This window comes from Paramisgurnus dabryanus, chromosome 7 (genome assembly GCF_030506205.2).
Source record: "Paramisgurnus dabryanus chromosome 7, PD_genome_1.1, whole genome shotgun sequence".
Classification (NCBI taxonomy): domain Eukaryota; kingdom Metazoa; phylum Chordata; class Actinopteri; order Cypriniformes; family Cobitidae; genus Paramisgurnus; species Paramisgurnus dabryanus.
The window spans coordinates 23296563-23316183 of record NC_133343.1 but is presented as its reverse complement, the minus strand read 5'-3'; the positions used below and the strand labels follow the sequence as shown (position 1 = coordinate 23316183).

The 19621-nt window shown below is 37.9% G+C and overlaps 1 protein-coding gene across 1 annotated transcript in view; it reads left to right on the top strand.

Annotated features, from left to right (window-relative positions):
• The window catches only part of nos1apa (nitric oxide synthase 1 (neuronal) adaptor protein a), a 139924-nt gene that overhangs the window by 40176 nt on the left and 80127 nt on the right, over positions 1 to 19621 (top strand). The window contains exon 4 of the mRNA XM_065272582.2: positions 1293 to 1351. Within this exon, the coding sequence (XP_065128654.1) occupies positions 1293 to 1351 (59 nt within the window). The remainder of the gene's footprint in view (positions 1 to 1292; positions 1352 to 19621) is intronic.

The window sequence follows — 19621 nt, the reverse complement described above, 5'->3', positions numbered from 1 at the left end:
TAAATATCGGCGCATCACTATAAATTTCTTTAGGACTTTAAGCAGTATTTCTTAACGTTAACCTCTTAACAACTGTTTTAGTTTTTATTAACAATTGCATTAAACATTTTTGGATGATGATAGCAATCTGGTTTAACCCTGGCAGCTAACTCAAAGCTATACTCCAGCCAAATATCAAAATGACCCCATGATTTACTCACTCTTAAGCATCTTTCATCATCTCTCAGACGAACACATTTGGAGTTATTTTAGTAAATGTCTGTGCTTTTCCAAGCTTATAACCTGAGTAAACAGGGATCAAGGAAGAACTTCTGAATTTGAAGTCCAAAAAGTACAAACATCCTTCACAGAAGTAATTTAATGTTCCAAAGTATAAAATAAATACATTCACTTGGCTTCAATGGGTTAATAAAAGTCTTCTGCGGGTTATTGATGCAATTTTGTAAGAAAAATAATATATTCATATTTCAAACTTTATAAACTGTAATAACTAGCTTCCGGTAACGATGCCATTTTGGACTCACTACGCTTAAATCTTGTGAGAATTGCATGAGTCAAAGATGATGACGTTCTCGAAAATCACATCAATTATCCGCAGAAGACTTGGATTTAATCTGTGAAAGATGAATTCACTTTTGGGGTTTAAAGGCAGAAATTTTTCCTGATCCCTGTTTTCTACAATTAAAAACTTGGAAGACCATGGACATTTACTAAAATAACTCCAAATGTGCTCGTCTGAGTTGATTGACATATGGATCTCAGATTGCTTATGGTTGAGCAAATCGTGGGGTCATTTTGATTTTTGGCTGGAGTATCCCTTTAAAGGCTTCATCCTTTTGTTTTTCAAGGATATAGTTATAAAACTATGCAGTATTGTGTATAAATAAGCTAAATGTAAATTATGTCAGAATTAAATTTGCATTTTTTTGGGTAAACTGTGCTTAATGTCATGGTGAGAAAGCGGGTTATAGAGTTTACAGTCCTTCTATACTGTGTTCACCCTTTAGATAAGGTGCTTTGATGTGCCTTAAAATGCCTTTTGGGTTTGTTTTTTCCTTACTCAAGACTCTTGCCTCAAAGTCAAAGCATTTCCTGCATCATAGGTCGCCTTGTGATGTTAATTCCAGCATAAATTATTGATTTACGCAGCAGGTGCTTTATATCTTTGCCTTATTTAAAGCATGAACCTAAAATTAGAACACTGATGATGCAAATCTTCTGCCTTGGTTATATTGTCATACATTAAAAACGTGTGTGAGGTACACCAACGTAATCCCTTTTATTTCTTGCAGAAAAAAGAATGGACCTGGGATGAAAGCAAGATGATGGTGATGCAGGATCCAATTTACAGGTGCAAAGCTTCATACAATATTTCTTCATTCACATTAGCAGGCTTTCCAAGGGCTTGTTCACAAAGTTAGTGTTTGTGATTGGCAGCTATTTAAATAACAAGTGGGTAGCTAAGGTGAATCCACTTTTCTGCTTTAAAATTAAAGTTGCAAATAACAATAATTATATTTCTTACAGATGACAACCTTTTATATTTGCAGGCTGTCACCTCATTCGCAAAATATGTGTAAAAAACTGTGTGTGAACATACTGTAACTCTGTTCAGCACTTTAAAGTGGACATTGTGTCTCTTTGTGTGAATGTACCCAACCCAGTGTGATATTTTTCATGAGTTTACTTTGCTGGTGTCCCCAATTCTCCATCGTGTGTGGTTCAAGCTATGTGGCACATCATAATTCCTTCTCAAGCACCACATAATACTCTTCTGTGATTGGTGTTAGTTAACCTTTGTTAATGTTTTAGATGATCACAAGTGGCCGGATCACATGTGTAATCAAATAAACATACAGCATTTATACAATCATGAAAGACATTTACAGTTACTGGCCTGAACAGTTTAATCAATTACACTGAGATTTCATTAGGCTCCATTTATATTGAAGTTATTAGGCAGTGGGTGGCACAATTAATACTTTCATTAATTTTCTTTTGATTATGCAAATGATGCAATCTGTTCTGCAGATTGGAAAGATCAATGCACGTTGTACATCAATGAGCAAGTACATCTAATTATTGCACAACTGTACTTTAAACTCAAGGAGGATCTTGGTGGAGCGGATCAGCATGTTTGCCCGCTATGTACTTTAAACCTGGATAATAAGAGGTTGTGGTTGGAGTTTAAATCTCTGGATTAGCCAGAAAAAGTCAATGTCACACTCTTAAACTGCAGGCACGGTGATTGTTGCTTTAGTTTTTTCTCTACCATCAACCCTCAGTTTACACACAGGTACACATACACACCCATCCTGCGTCCTTTGTGCTTTGTAGAGGGTGATGCGGCACACAATCTGCCGGCCGCTGACAGATTTAATGAAAAACGAGATGACTAGCACACTAAGTCATCAGTATTAATTTAGCTTGCGCTAAAAGCCATGATGGCTGCCGGATGATCCAGAACTGGCAAGGAACAAGTGTGTGCTCCAAACCTACTTTAAGTGTTTATTGCAGAACTGTACAAAGTTTAAAACAGCAATCTAGTTTCTAAATCTAGTTAGTTGGAGCTTGTGATTCAGTGGCTGAGATACAGTCCTTTGTTTGTATCCACAATAACATGGCTCACCTACAGTAGGATTTGTCTAGGATTTAGTTGATCTCTGTGTCTCAAGGGCGCTCGACAAGTCTGTCTCGTATCTCTGTTTGTCACATGGATATCTGAAAAGTTCATGGGGTTTCATTTAATCTTTGTTTATTGTGCATTTTACAATCAAAATCATATATGCAAATGCATTTCTTCAGAGCTGTAACTGTATCATTTCAAATCAAATTAGACAAACGTAGACTTAAAATGACTATGTTTACATGTACATCAATAATGTGATTTTCCATTAATCAGAGTAATGACTTAATCACAGTAAGATGTTTAAACCTCTTCACTTCTTTTTACATGCTGTTTTTATTTTCTTGATTATTTGCTAATAATTGTGGTTATGATTCATAATGCCCGATTCATAGCATACATGATGAACTTACATATAGGTGTGTTACTTTTTAGGTGTGTTATAAAGGTGTGTTTTATTTATTTATGTTAAATGACAAACTAGCTGTGTCTGGATAAGGCAAAATTGTTCAGTAAAGTTCAGTAAAAACAAGTTTACTATGAATTTGGGCTTAAGGTGCATGAAAAAACACATGCGCCCTTCAGTTACTGCGGTATTAGGGTGACCAGATGAGATTGACTGAAATTCGGGACGGGGGGGTGGATGTGGTATGTGTTTGGTTTGCGGATCAACCAATAATAGTTTTATGTATTTTTTTATTTAATAATAAAAGATAATGAATTTCAAACTGAACCAATCATATTAATAAGTACATATGCATATAAATAAATGTATATAATAAGTAGGCTATAGAAGCATTATTCTTCATACAATAATAGTTAGATCATCCAATAGTTTTCTTTATTTAATGTACTTATAAAAGACAATTAATTTCAAACTGAAGTTACTGAACCAATCATATTTTATTAATATAAGTACATATGCATATACATTTATATAATACTTATAGAAGTTTTTTTTTTTAACACTGTGCCTCGCCCTCGACCAATCTGACTCCTTCACGCGACTGACTGTCACTGCCTGCACTTTCAACTGTCCTCGCGGCTGCTGTAACTTTCACTTCTACTCTATAAAACAAAAAGAGGACAAAAAACTCATATTGTCTTTGTGCATATGGATGAATTAGATAAATGAATAGAAACAATACAACTTTAAATTCACACTTGAGCTATAGCCTACCGAGGTTGTGGAGGCTCGACGCCAGTAGAGGTTTTAACTTTGGCCACACTCCCGTGCCTTATCAGTGCATATCTTAATGCACGCCTACAGCTTATATAAAAAACAAAGATGCTGCAGCCAATGAGCAGCCGGCGGGGGCTGGCTGCAGGATGACTCAAACTCCTCGCGCATGTTTTATTAGACAATAACTACTCAAGATTTTGCATCAGTATAATTTTCGGGGAAATTAGAGCGGGATTCGGGACAGCAGCTTAGATTTCGGGACGTCTGGTCACCCTATGCGGTATAGATACGATTTAAAGTGGCTATGTATTGCAATTAAAATGTGCATATGTCACATGTTTTATTACGGTTATACTTGCTGCGATCATGAGCTTAATCACTATATTTTGATTGAAGTATTGTGTTCACATGAGATCATGTCTAATACATTTTCAAAATTACATAATAATCGCAATACGAGTAGGGTTGCCGCGGTGACGTAATTTTCCCACCGGTTAATCGGCGCGTCACAAACTCGGTGATCCCGGTATCACCGGCTGGGAGGGGCTTATAAATGTGCATGCAGACGTGCACATTTTACTTTCACTTTTGAATTACGCAACTGTTTAAATGCAGCGCTTGCGTAAGCTGCGTTAAATCGCGTATGAATTTGCATGCAATGCGAGTGCAACAGCTGGTTTACTTAAGGGCTTTAGTCAATGTGCGCGGGTAATTCTCACAGCACCCGCCAGTCCCAAGCAGAGCAACCGGCTACTTATCCATAAAAGCGCTGCTTGAATGATGGGTTTAAAATTTTTCTTGATGAAAAACACAACAACAACACGATCTCGCTTATATTAAACATCATATATGTATATTATAACAAAAACGAGTAAGCACGCGGCTTCTGTCATCATCTGGTCAGTCAGCTCGCCTCTCAAACTCTGACAGAAATAAATGAAATCTGACACCTGCTGCTCTGTGACATGACGCGCGTTCAGCTCCGCTGAATTCAGGCAGCAGACACATTCAGTTGTAAGTGTTTGCTCTCTCTAACAAAACTAAATGATTTAATTACACGAAAATATCAAAACGACGGTGAAAGACGGTGTCGCGGTGGGCAAGTGATCTAACCGGTGAGAGGCTAAAGCACCGGTTATCACCGTTTCAGCGACTATCGCGGCAAGCCTAAATACGAGGGGGCATTCAAATGTAGTCAATAGATACGTTTACATGGACACCTTTTGTCTTAATCAGAATAAAATTGTTCTGATTCATAAATCCTATCATAGTGTGTACATTAACACTTAATAATGTGATCAGATTGATGTGTGTTTTTATACAGTCTTACACAAGCTTCAAATCAGATTGATCATTTAAAATGCACACATTGCACAAATGTGACCTGATCCAGAAAAATGAGTCACAGTGATCAAAATTTCTAAATTGTGAAAGAGGAGATCATGATCATAAGCTTTCAAATGATATCCTAGTCAAAGTCATACCTTAAATGGTTTAAAAAATATTGACATTTAAGTTATGGTTGTCTGCCCTCTTTTTCCAAATGAAAACCTGAGAAAATCATTTTAAAAGTTTTTTTGCCCGTTTTTTGTAAATATCTTTCAAAATCCATTGCATTTTTAAATGGATAAACTATTTATTTAATAGCTTAATTTGACCAAAGACATTAATATGTATAATAAACCAGGCTGAAGCTCAAATTATTGTAAAGTATTTATTTGAATAAATATTTTAAAAGGCACTTTTACAAAGATTTACTAAAATCAGAAAGATTGAACAGAAGTGCTACATGTTTGCTGGAAAGAGAAAGAGTGTGTGTGTGCTCGTGTGTGCGTGCGTACGTGCGTGTGTGTGTGTGTGAGAGAGAGGGAGAGAAATTGAGAGAGGCAGAGAGACAAACAAAAAGACTAGTTTACAATAAGTAACAAATTCATAACGGAGACACCAACAGTTAAATATCGGGTTAAATGTTTACACAGAGCGCTGCGTGTCTGACAGGAGGATGGCTGGACCAATCTCGTGCCCCGGGGCTTCCCAATGACAAATGATCAGCATTTGTGTGGATTTCTAAGCTTTTTGATTGGCTCTATATACAATGTGTAACACCATATTTGGAGAGATAGTGACGTTTCAGGGGATACCCGGGAAATGCTCCAGGGTGACGAGGAAAAAGCAATGTTCATTTCCAGAATTTAGTTAAACGTTTTCAACTTTAATAGTCATTTAAATACTTTTACTCAATTATTTGAACTACAAAACTTTGGGAGATTATTTTAGAATGTCTGTTCTTTGAAATTAGCTATAAAAATAGATTTTATTATTTTTCCACATTATCTTCCATATCTTAAAATTGAAGACTTCTGACTCATTTCGCCAGAGCAGGTCACAAATATAGAGTTTTGCACTTTTTCCAGATACACATACAAGCATCCTTCTAAAAACACTGTGTGTCTATTTCAGGTCATAATTAATAACCTACAAGCACATGGAGCTTTGTGCCATGCTGATTTTATTTATCAAGCAGGAAAAACACTGATGTGCCCAAAAAGCGTGTTTGACTTCATGCAGTGCAGCAGAGATCAACCGCGAGTCCAAAGTTGTCCTTTTTGTACTCTATCGCTCCAGCGGCGCTCCACGTTTGTGGATCAGTGAATAAATCGGAGACTGACTGGTAGTGCTATCTTGTTTCACTAAAAAGATAAGGACAATTTTACAATGACAAGACAGTAACTTTAAGTGACTTCCTTCAACAACACACGCTTGTTCTTTGCGTTATACGTCATTACGCCAATTCCACGTCATTGCACATGCGCAGATCATTTTAGTTATCAATCCGATCAAGTGTTTACATTTCCTTTTGAGCAGATTACAAAAGGTATAAACCACCCTTCTCAAATCGATTAGATTTTTAATCAGTTTGGGTCTTTTTATTCCAATTGAGGTTTTTACATGGAGCATTTTGAATAGGATCGAACATTAAACTGACTATAATTGTCCATGTAAAGCAGCTACTGATTTAAATGTCTTAACCAAAAATCTGCCTGGGATCTTTCCAATGTCATAGTGTTGGAACTGATCCAAGGCATGAGCCAATATCTACATCATCACTGATGCAGAAGACTCAGAATCTTTCATCTCCCAGGCAACATGTGAGCGCAGCATCTCCATTAGAATATGAAAAGCTTTCTAACTCGTCCTTGCTCAAGGCTGTGCGACTATGAACAAGTGTGCATTTGTTTGTGTCCGGGGGCACACACCATTAATGGTGTTTTATGAATACAATTCTGATAGAGTATCCACCACAAGCAGCCAATAATACATGACTCATGATTAAACAAACTCGATCGTGATCATGTTCAGATATCTTCAAGCTAGGCAAGTCACCCAGATTTGGCAGGCAACGCTTTGTTGATGTTGAACTTCCTGTGTGCTCGCCAAATGCATCACCTTTTACAGATTGTAAAATAACACGGATTTACATTTCTTTCTGTTTCTCATGTGGCCCATGCCACTAAAAATACTTCACCTGGTCAACGATCAAGAGGTGGAATACATTACAATACGCCCAAGTTGAAAGCCTAATGCCAAGATAATAAATAAAGACCTGTTGTTGTTGTTGTTGTTTTTAGCACCAACAGTCTCGGATCAATGTGTCTGTGTCCACTGCCTTAAAATTCACACCTAATCCATAAAGTGCATGTGGCTGATTGCTGTATCAGAGACCAGCATATAAATCTGATCGCTCGTCCTGATTGTTAATATGCCTTGAATCTGGCTGATCAAGAAAACACATTCAGATACTACATTCGCTGTTTGTACTGCAAACACTGCAGGACTGCGTGTATGGCTGACAGCTCAATGGCTGGGTTTAACATTTGCCATTCCTCCGGGGAGCTGCACTGAATCAAAGTAGCTTTCAGCTTACCTTAGTGCTACTTCTTTACCGATTGACAGGAAGTTATGGTCCGTGACCTCAAAGGTTTTGGTTCTGGTGCAGCATCTTTTTTGAGGGAGAGTCTGTCGTCCGATGGAAAATGTCATGCATGAATTTTGTAAGTGTTTAACCGACACGCAAAAATATAAAACGAAAAAACTATTATATCTTTTAATGTAGCCCATCTAATGGAAATGTGTGGTTATTTAAGGGGATGCGCTCTGGCGTTATAAACAGCCTGACAAAGAACAACCGAATTATACAGGAGGTGAGTTTAAAGGTGCGTTAACTCTACCATGCTGTTGCATTATGGGGCAGTGTTATATAACCCTATAAAATCAAATTAGCATAAAATGAAAAGGTAGCTGCAATAAATGCAAAGCTTTCCATCTAGCATGCATACAGTGCATATAGTACATTAACAATAAGTGAAATATGCTGACACACTAAATCTGACCATCCGGGGAGTTGTTTTCTATTTGGGACCATTTTAACATAATTTTTACAAACATATAGAGCAACCCCGATAGCACTAAAATGTAGACCCAACCAGAAATCTTCCGGCTGTATTTACACCCCATTGAGCCTCTTTTGTTGGGGTTTCATCCTTAATGGGAGCTATTTTAGGATGTGGACCTGCAAAGTAGCTTATTCCTCTGATTCTCTCAATGCAGTAAATTGGCCTATTGTAAGGGCTTAAAGCTTATTCAAAATGCTTGTTTACTTATTCATGCTTTGATAATACCCGCTTTATTAGCTTCTCATTCACATAGTCGTGGACCATAATTAGGTGGGTGGTAGAGAAAATCTTATCACCTAGGCCAAACCTTTACTTCTTGACTGCTTCTTTTGTTATAAAACAAATGTTATTCTGTCATCCATTGAATCTTACAGTGCTGTGGTTTTGTTTTGTTTTGATTAATGTTCCTCACATATTGCTTAATTGGGTTTACGTTCTTGTTTGACCTTAAATGTAATAGAAGTGATAGAAGTATCGCACATGCATGTATGAATTAGATCAATGTTTTTCTTTAAAGTAATGAAGAAAAGCACAAAATCAAAGTCTTTCAACACAAATTAAAATCCCATGGTGTCAGTCTTTTGGGATTTTAGTATGTATATGTTAGCCAAAAGGATAGCTTTACACAAGTGTGCTGTGAAACATTGAAATATAAGCATTCAATATTTTCATTATGTAATTTATGACCTCATTCTGCGCTTTAGCTTTTCATCAGATTCCAGACTCTTAAAGGGACAGTTCACCCTAAAATAAATAATCTGTCATCATTTACTGACTGTCATGTTATAACAAACCTGTATTAATTTCTTTGTTCTGCTGAACACAAAGGAAGATATTTTGAGTAAATGTCTACTATGGATGTCAATGGGGCTTCTGATTGGAAGGTTACAAACATTCCTCAAAATATCTTCCTTTGTGTTCATCAGAACAAATACATTTATACAGGTTTTTAACAATGTAGCGGTAAGTAAATGCTTGACCGAATTTTCATTTTTTGAGTAACTAAATGCAGTTGCCATTTTAAAAGGGGGGAGGAGCCACTCAACATGTCCCGCCCTAAATCCTTGTTTAAGTGCAATGCATGATTCATTGGTGAATAGGTGATCATTTTGATGTTGTACACTACAAATTCAATGTATTCAAGTGTATTTCTGATACATTTCTGTTGATCTGTGCCGCAGATCAGTTTCTGAGTACAGAAGATAATTTTTTTTTTCGACATATCATGCTACAAGTCATTTTGCTAAGTATGGGTTGTGACAACTTTGATTTTAGTGTAATGGCATATGTTTAATGGCAATGTTTATTGTCTTAAGCACACCCTGATAACAATATCCAAATTGTTTCCTGTACACTCAGTAAAAACTTTGGCTCTGAAAGCTGATTGGATGAGCCTGGTTTGAAATTATAAAAAAAAGCATGCATTACTGCGAGTGCATATTTATAATTAAATTCTGCTTTCTGCTTTGCTTGTCATAAACAGCCAACATTTAATAAACTTTTTAGGCATAGAAAATAATTTATTTGTATTTATTTGTTTATTGTTGATCATTTATGCTGACATATTCATTAAACATTGGATTAAAAGCACTACAAAATAAAAGCTACAGGTAGATAAGGCCATGCATTACTGTTTTTTCCTCAGTGTTGTGCTAAACAAAATTCTTAACCTATGGTAAAATTGCTTTTATATAGCCTCGATGACTTATTACTTTAACTATTCAAGATTCAGATTTGTTGATTTTATACATCTGTCTATAAGCTGCCATGAACCAATGGCATTTTAATAGCTCTGCATATATCGACATCTTGTTTCTGTGGCAAAACCAATAGTAATCCAGTAAATGTGTACATAGGAAGTGTACATATTTACAAAGTACAGATGGTCTGCAGTCTTGCATAAACTGTGGGCATTTTTGTTTTTTTGTGAGCTCTGTACTTCAAAGCTTAATTCTGCATACAGTCATGAATACAGAGTCAGCAATGTAGAATTTCCTGAAGCTTTTATTTATCTTTATTATAAGCTCTCTTTTCCCAGATTTTCTCTTAATCCCGCTAGCTTGCGGCAGTAAAGTGTCCAGGAAAGATTGTTAGTTCATATGGGAAGTCTTTTCAATATTCTAGTGGAGTATGGGGGTCTGGTTAGTAAAACTCTTTCCTTACATACAACTAAAGTATAGTTGCTTTTCTAACTTAACATAACTTCATACTTTTACATTCCAAACGAAGGACTGATGGATGTGTGACCCTGTCTGTGAAATTCGTGCTAAAATCTATGAGATTAGGAGCATTACATTTGATTTCGCTTCATTAATTTCAATCTTTGTCTTACTCAGTCAATATTAAAGATCAAGGTTATATTTTCAGAGAATGATCTTTACATTATGCAGGATGATTTTATGTAGAAAAAGCAAATCACAAAAAATTAACTTCAACTAGGTTTTCACAGATATGTTTGTTGGAGCCGTGATATGCGTTCAGGTTTGCCAAAGCTTTAGGTGTATTTCATTGTTTCATGTTGTTTCATTGAGTTGTTAAAATACATGAGGATGTCAGATGAACTTACTTAGCTATGTGTGTTTTTAAATCAACAAAAAGGTTGTTAATACACACACAGAGACACACACAGTAGAGTGAACGGCAGAAAACCCAGCAAATATTGATTGTCTTAATCATAAAGTCTTGTTTTAGTTGAAACATTTAAACCGCTTTAAAATATAGGACATGTTTACTTGCATGAAAAAATAAACCCTTAAAGCGTATTTAGATAATATTAGATAAAGGCAATTATTGTTGCTGTTTGACGAATAAAAATGAGATGTTTATAACAAGAAAGAAATGCCAGTGTGGTAATGAAAATTAAACTTTGTTTATTACCTAAAGCAGTATAGCTTCAGATTAATAAGTCTTGGATGTTTAATTTTTTTAATTGGAAAACAAAAGACAAATACTGATTCTATATGCAATAAGCATATGCTGTATTTTAATATGGCTTTTGTGCTTCATTGCAGTGTAAATTTTTTAGAAGTTTTTTTTTTACGTGTACGCAAACGTACACACACAGTCGGAAGCACAGTGTTGCGAAGCATAGTTTATTTAACTTGTAGGTGCACACAGACGTTTAACATATGCAGTTTGTGATGTAATGCAATGCATATCCTGGGCTACATACATTCTCCAGTAGGCGCATGCGCGACTTACATGTACAAAGTTTATATAGAAGGTATGTGACTTTATTAAGTGCAAAAAATATTTAGAGATGGTTTAACATGTCCATTTACAACCATTTGTCCCCATAGTGAAATGGTCAATTATTACCCTATTTGAAAGGGTCATGAATAATAATGGTGAGCTTTTATATGATCGACTTAGAGCGGCTCATTTCAGTAGCTCTGTGTGTGTGCAAACAGACCTTGGGCCCTATTTTAACGATCTGAAACGCAAGTGCGAAGCGCAATGCACAAGTGACTTTGTGGCCGGATCTTGGGCGCTGTTGCTATTTTCCCGGCGGGAGAAATAACTCTTGCGCCAAGCGCAAATCAATAAGGGGTTGGTCTGAAGTAGGTTCATTATTCATAGGTGTGGTTTGGGCTTAACGTCAAATAAACCAATCAGAACGCTATCCAACATTCCCTTTAAACGCAAGGGTGCAAGTTCCATGGCGGGTTGCTATTATTATGACGGATTTACCAGGCGCACGCCATGAGCGGTTCACAGCCGAGTAGACCGACGTTCTTGTAAGAGCAGTCAAAGACAGAGAAGTTGTTTTGTGTAGCGATAGGAGAAACCCACCCAAATCAGCGTAGGTTAAACAGGCGTGAGAGGAAATAGCCACAATTGTCTCATCAGCTGGCATCCCCAGGACGTTGCGCCAAGCGCAACAATGATGTCAGGAGACTGGGTAATCCCAAGCTTGCCAGCAATGGGAGGTGTAACGGGAGGTGGATCTGCCTCTAAACAGATCTGCGTCCACCCTCACCGCTGAAAGGGTTTGGGGGCTTTGAAATTGGACCCAAGAAACGCAAGGAAGGTCCAACCCCAAAGAACACTTACAAATCAAGTCCATATACATTAAGGTTTCTTATGAAAACATTTTAATTATTATTTACATAAAATAAACGTAATACAGCCACACAACAAACTTATGAAAATATTTTAATCGTTATTTGCATGATCATTTTTTAACGCAGCCACACAATAAATAAAAACTATCACCACAATGCTGACCACTATGATTCCCCTTATCTCATGTGTTAATATTTTTTATTGTAACAATTTATGATTTGCAAAAATAACTGTTGCATCTGTGATTAGATAAGCAAAGTGTGTGCGCGTTGTGCACGCTATATTATGGTCAAGCATGCGCCCTTAAAATAGCACAATGAACCACGCGTAAGGCGCCACTGGTTTTAGACTAGTTTTTTTGGGTCAGTGGCACAATTGTTTTTTGAAACTGCAAAATAGCATAAGGATGGTTTGGGCCGGAACACGCCTCCTTTTTTGCGCTGATCCGCCCAGGGAGCACAAGTTCATTCCCTAGTTTGCCAACGTGCGTCTGTGGAGGGAAAAACCCGCTGTGCGCCGGTGCAAAATACGAATGATACATGCGTCACTGACAAAGTCAATTGCGCTTTTCCAAATAATTTATAGCTACAAGCTCCGGAATAGGAAAAAGAGCCATAATCGAATCATAAAAGTCTATACTCTATATCCCAAGTCTTCAATCAGTATGATAGGTTTGTGTAAGGAGCAGATTTAAAGTTATTACTCACTAAAAACTTGCTCTCTGTCAACTTTTAAAGCAAATATGCACCTATAGCACAGGTTTGGTGTCAAGACGTTTTGGTTAGAAAACACAAGAGACCTACAGTAAATGCAATTTTGTAGACCAGTTTCAGAGTTTCAGGGCGTGAAGCTTTCAATATTCACTAAAGCTACTGTTTGACTTGCAAGACCTTGAATACTGCACACTTGGGTCATGGACATCTATTACGATTTAAAATGATATTTATTTAGCCTTTTTAGGGATTTGTTTGAGCAATTTAGGCATTATTAGAGCAATTTATCACCATAACTTTATTTTTATGTAAAAGAGCTCTTATCCTGTTGTACGCCGGTTTGGAGCAACATATAATTGGTTTGTAATTGATCACAGACTTTCTAATTTGAGCTCAGCACTTCTGCTTCTTGCATAAAAAGACTTGCTGTTGGAAATTTTCCACTGACTACTAATGTGCAAGGAAAGGACTGAACCGATGTTGTTTTTGTAAGTGTTCCTTGAGGAAAATCACAGATGAACGCCATCAGTTTATCTGGCAGATGGATACCTGAGTTAGCGCTGAACCCGTGCTCCCATTTGCCAAGACTTCATTACAGAGCGCGTTTAGCTTGTAGCACCGCATCCAATATTCCATGAATACATAAAAGGACCACCACATTGGTCTTTTAAATGGACCACTGGAGGCCATGCATAGGGCGTGAGGTGTTGCTAATGAATTGTGCAGAGCATGTTTCCTGCCTGTGTGTCAGAAACTTAAAGAAAAAGCAGATGCAGATTTTCTTTCGGTAGCATTTGGTCTTCCATTCAGTGTTAAACTTTATTTCAAAAGGCTTGGCAAGTCGCTTTGGCATGCACACCACACGCAAAAAACAGCACAGCGGAGTAGAGATGCGAGGGGAGTTTTGATACTGAGCCTGCTTCAGCAGATAAGACCTTACAAATGCATTGTTGACCTATTTATCAAGGTTTTTTTTTTCAGTATAGTTTTTTATGAATTTAGCCCTTTTTTTATTCTACTGCAAAAAGTTCCCTAGTTTTTATTCGCTCTCATGGCTGAAACACATAGGACCTTTTTTCTCCTTCAAAATTTAATAGGAGATCATTTAATAACAATCCTAAAGATCCAGTTTGCAGATTCAGAAAAAATGGTTATATTGTGACTCACTATAATTTTTAAAGACCACCTATTGTCTGATTCACATTTTTACATTTCCTTTGGTGTGTAAGTGTGTATTAGTACATGTTAACGATATGCAAAGATACATTCCCCAAAGTAACGATGATCCGAGTTATCGTCTCCAACGTAAATCTCTTTTCTTGGACTACAACAAACACACAAATTGTAGGCAACGGTTTACTTCCTAGGATTGGTGACGTAGAGAAGATCGACATTATCATAATTCCTCCCGCTTACGGCGCATTCACACGGGGTGTAAGCGTTGCCGCTTCCCATTCACTTTTAATGGGTGACGTCAAGCGTTGGTGAACTGAATTGTGGATCCGTCGGCACCGCGTCAGTGCCGTTGCTCGCGGCAGAAGTTGAACATTTCTCAACTTTTCAAGCGGCAACGCGTGCGTCAGCCAATCATATCGCCTTATGCAAATAACCTAGGCAGAGCCAGCCAATTACGTTTATGGAAGACCGGAGCTTGTGTTGCGGCCACAGTGATTGGCTGTTGGCCACGCTTCAGACAAGCCTTACGTTAAGCGTTAACGCTTACGCCCCGTGTGAATGTACCATTAGACTCACAGCCTGTAAGAAAACTACTGTCAGAATTGCATTGTGTCCGAATCTTTCAAACATGGTAAGGAGCATCACATTTCCGGCTGACGTCAGAGGTATTCAGGCCAATCACAACTTACAGATTACCTTTGGGTTTGTACCTTTTGCATATCATTAACATGTACTAATACACACTTACACACCAAAGGAAATGTAAAATCATGTATCGGACCATAGTTGCCATTTAACACTTTGGAGCTGTGTGGATTACTGATCTCATATATCTTTTTTTTATATATTGTTTTCTCATTTCTGTGTAAAGCACTTTGAATGACCTCTGTGTATGAAATGTGCTATACAAACAAACTTGCCTTGCCTTGCCTTGCCTTGATCCCACTGATGATCCCCATGTTACAGGAAAAGTAGTCCATTCTCCAGTCTCTTGTAATTATTTGATATGCATATGTCATTTGTGACATTTAAACTGACAAGCTTAAAATGAGAGATGCCATCTGTCTTTGGTTGGAGACAGTTGTGTGCGCTTGCAGATTTCTAGAAGAGGAGACACCAGATAAAGGTCTCGTTCGTTATGTCAGTGAGGGCTCGTAGGAATGGACAAATGACTCTTAATTATTGACCCCCTTGGCAGCTTCCGACACAGAGATTAAGATTCATCTTGCTTCCTCCCTGTTTTTACTGCCATGTCACTCCGTACCAGACACATTCTTTCAGAGCTCCTGAAAGAAAAACAAGTAATTACTGTACCAACTTATCTGTTCTTGTTAAAGAATGGGAATCTTAAGGTGAAATGTGTTTCCTCCTGTGTGTTGATTCAGTCGATAATGGGTGATTTTGTTCATACCTGCCAATGAGTTTATGCACAGACCTTGTAGCATAAATTTGTCATTGATTATGAACTCACAATCAATGGACTATACTCAGAAAGGCTTGAATGCTTTGACATGTTTGAGAGACGTTATGACAGGCAGTAAAATGATATCCTATATGTAAGGAATAATTAATGACGGGCTGATGAATTGTTTGAAAATAATGCACACCCAAGGTGCTAATGCGGCTAGTGTTGGGCGATATGCCCCATTGTGAGATTGTCCTATTGTAAGCCTGTGAGATTGCCGATACACAATAGTATCAGGAGGCGGAGCTATAGTTAACTAATTTATTTATTTGTTAATTTTTTATTCATTTATGACAAGTCACTTGATTAATGGACAAAGAAAAGCAAGGGCAACACTGTCATGACTGCAACCTTCTTAAACAAAGCCCGCTAACAGCGATATGTTTGACGATCGTCAATACAGGATACAGATCTTGCTCTGGTGGTTGTTTAAGACATTTGACAGGTCATGTGAGCTTTATCAAAAAATAATGCATACCCATAGAACATTTCTCAACCATTTCTCAATGTATTGCCCACATAGGTCAGAGCATATGCTGCAGCTAATGCTGCATTTACACCAGCCGCGGTAAAGGTGTCAACTGCGAGTGATTTTAATGTTAAGTCAATGTGAAGATGCGCGACGGGAGGTCTCGCGTTGCGAATGAGGCGTTAAGCGTGCCGTGGAAGTCGCGATTCCTCCTCATTCCCATGAATTAAGCGTCTTCCGTGGTATGCGCAAATAATGCTTTTTGTGCAAATTTGCGTCTGATGCCCGAATTGAAAAATTTGAACTTTGGCGGATTTCTGTGCCACGTTAACCAATCAGGAGCCTGCTTGCTGCTGTGGCGGCAGCCCCGCCCGGAGTCACTCATTCAACATGGAGGAACGCTTGATATTGTCTGTGAGCAGTCACCCAGAGCTATACGACACAAGTTCTTATTTCTATAGAGACAGGATTAAAAAGGACCTCGCTTGGAAGAGTGTCAGTGAGGACATTGGGCAACCTGGTAAGTTGTAAATACACATTTCACTTTTAAGTCACGTGACGTTTATCGACCCACGGCATTCCCGCCATTTTTTTAACTATTTTCCCCTTTAGTAAAGTAACCAAATACAAACCGGTAACTCCCTAGATGAATGCACGATCAACATCAGTCATCTTGCAAACAGACAACCGTGTAGCACTTACCCCTCCCACAAGAAGCGGATTTCGCCTCTGACAAGAAAGAGGCTTTTTGCGAAGTAGACGCGCGGAAAAAGCAAGCATTTGACGCACGTCTACTTAAGGCCGTTTCACACGGTACGCGGCAACCGCAAGTGTTTAGTTCCTTTTCAATAGGAGACGTGCGGAAAGCGGCAAAACGGGGGCGGTTACAGAGGTGACGCGGAGTTGGTCCACACGCCTTGCTCGTGCACCCAAAATCCTATTCCTTCTCCAGACATGGTACTTCATGACAGGCGCCGTTGAAGATAAGCATATTTGCACTAAATGCTGCACAAAACGCTTCCAATACAAGAGAAAAGCTTAAACCGCGCGGCGATTTTGCCGCTTACCGCGTACCGTGTGAAACGGCCATTAGCTCTAGACGCGGAATAGCATTCAAAATGTTCAAGCGGCAAACTAGACGCGGTAGACATGATTTTGACGCCTCAAACGCGGTTGGTGTGAACCCAAGGTAAGCCACACCCCTGCAAAGTCTCGTTCAAAAGAAGTGCCATACAATTGATATAATATTTAAAGAATTATTGTGCATGCTGAACACCTGTTGAATCATTTTATTCACATTTCGATCCATCTCATCCTTTTTAAATTATGCAAGTGATAGTTTGCTCCAAAGTAGACCGTAAAATGCAGGCACACTTTTAAAGTGTGCTGGAATCAAGCAGGGGTTAAAGGGAAATTCAGCTGTTTTTTGGCTCGCGGGACTGTTTGAATGGCTCTGTCAGCACAAGGCCTCTTTCGTCCTACACTGTCATAATTGTCTATCTGTTTTAACGTCTCCCATGTCCCTGTCAAAAGGCTAATCAGTCTTCATCGTTTTAAGCTGCTTTGACCGCTCTTTTTACCATGTGGTTTGGGTATGAGGTCAAGTGGAAGAGTGTTTTTTTTTTTGTTATGTAACTACATCTGTGTTTTTCAAACTTGTTTATAAAGTTTGATTTGTGCTGTTATGCACACACTCGCACTGCAAAAATGTGAGTTTGTCAACTCACTTGGAAAGGAAATAATAAGGGATTTTGGATTTGGGTCAAATTTGGTCTTTGGATTTGACACTGCCAGTTGAGTTGTCACAGTCTTGTTTACATGCCAAGTCTGGGATTTAACTTCCTATCGATGCAGTCTATACACCGGTGTTTCAACCTAAATTAATATTGGATGCATGTATTGCTACTATTGGACTTCTGTGACATAGATGTGATAAGAATGTTGTTGTTCAACAAAAACATTTCCATTACAATTGGAATTATTATTCATATTTATCATAATTATGTGTCTTCACACCATGCTGCTGATGAAACAATCTCTCTAGAAATTAAGAAATGCCCCCACTTGATCTTTAAATATTCTAACCCACTAAGGGAGCAGTTTTGTATTCATGAGCTCCTTTTATCCAATCACAGGAATTAGGCAGTAGACACCTATGTACTTTATATTTGCATAAGCATGGTGACATTTTCATTTAGAGATAATAGTGAGTGTTTAGCCTCCCAAACCCTGACGTGAATATAAAATTTGGGCGCCCTGTAATTTAGATTGGTTAAAGGGCCAGTGAGTCGGTCAATTTGTGACTCAGGGGCGCATTTATGATAAAAGGCTATCACCCAGTTGATTACTGGAAAAATTGAAATAAAGCTTTTGAACTGTATTTCTGGAGGAAATGCAAATATTGTATGTAAATCAGAACCCTAACCTACAAGAGAAAATGCAATGTACTTGGAAAAGTTATGTGATAGGTGCTGAAGGTAACGACATAAGCGTGCCTTTATACCCACTTTGTTTGGTTTTGTCTGTGCACATACAGTGCTACTTCAGTCCCTTTGCAAGCCTAATCAAAACACATTTATCATCTTCACTGAAATATGCTAGTCGAACCTGACAACGTGCCCATACAATCATCTGACTCATTGGATGAGCTGGATGACATGTCAAGGTGTTATTTATTTTTGTCTGAAAGGAATGAGTCCAGTAAAGGATTGGAGCCCATTGGCCCACTTTACTCTTGAATGGAGGCGTTTAATTTGAAACACATTTGTTTGACTTGAATTGGGATCTGAGAGGGATAGACCTATGGATATGTTCTTGGATCAACATCATTTTTATCAACCAATCAGATTGCTTAATTAGGTTTAGGGTCAATGTTAGGTTTATGACTGGGGTAGCATTCCTATAAACCTTTATTTCCATGTGAGCTATGGTTACACTGTAAAAAGATTCCGTAGAATTTACAGTATTACTGGCAGCTGGATGCCAGTAACTTACTGTAGATTTAAATTTATGTTAATTACCTGCCACAGTTTGTTCAAAGTTAAATGAAAATTAAACATTAGCAAGTCTGTATCTTTACAGAATAAAACTAAAATAACAGCCTCAAGCAAAGCATTCTGGGAAACAAAATCTGAAGGAAAAACCCAGAAAAAGGTTGATGAGGATTTTTGGTTCCCAGAATGCTTTGCATGAGGCTGTTATTTTATATTTTTATTCTGTAAGACAAAGACTTGTTAATGTTTAATGTTCATTTAACTTTGAACAAACTGTTGTCAGTAAATAACATAAATTTAAATTTACAGTAAGTTACTGGCATCCAGCTGCCAGTAATACTGTAATTTCTACGGAATCTTTTTACAGTGTAGGGTTTGGGGTTATGGAGAGATCTGCATCAGTGATTTATATCAGACCAGTCTTCACATCCTAAATTGTTTCTGTTATAATATGAAGATGGATCTTGAGTATATAAT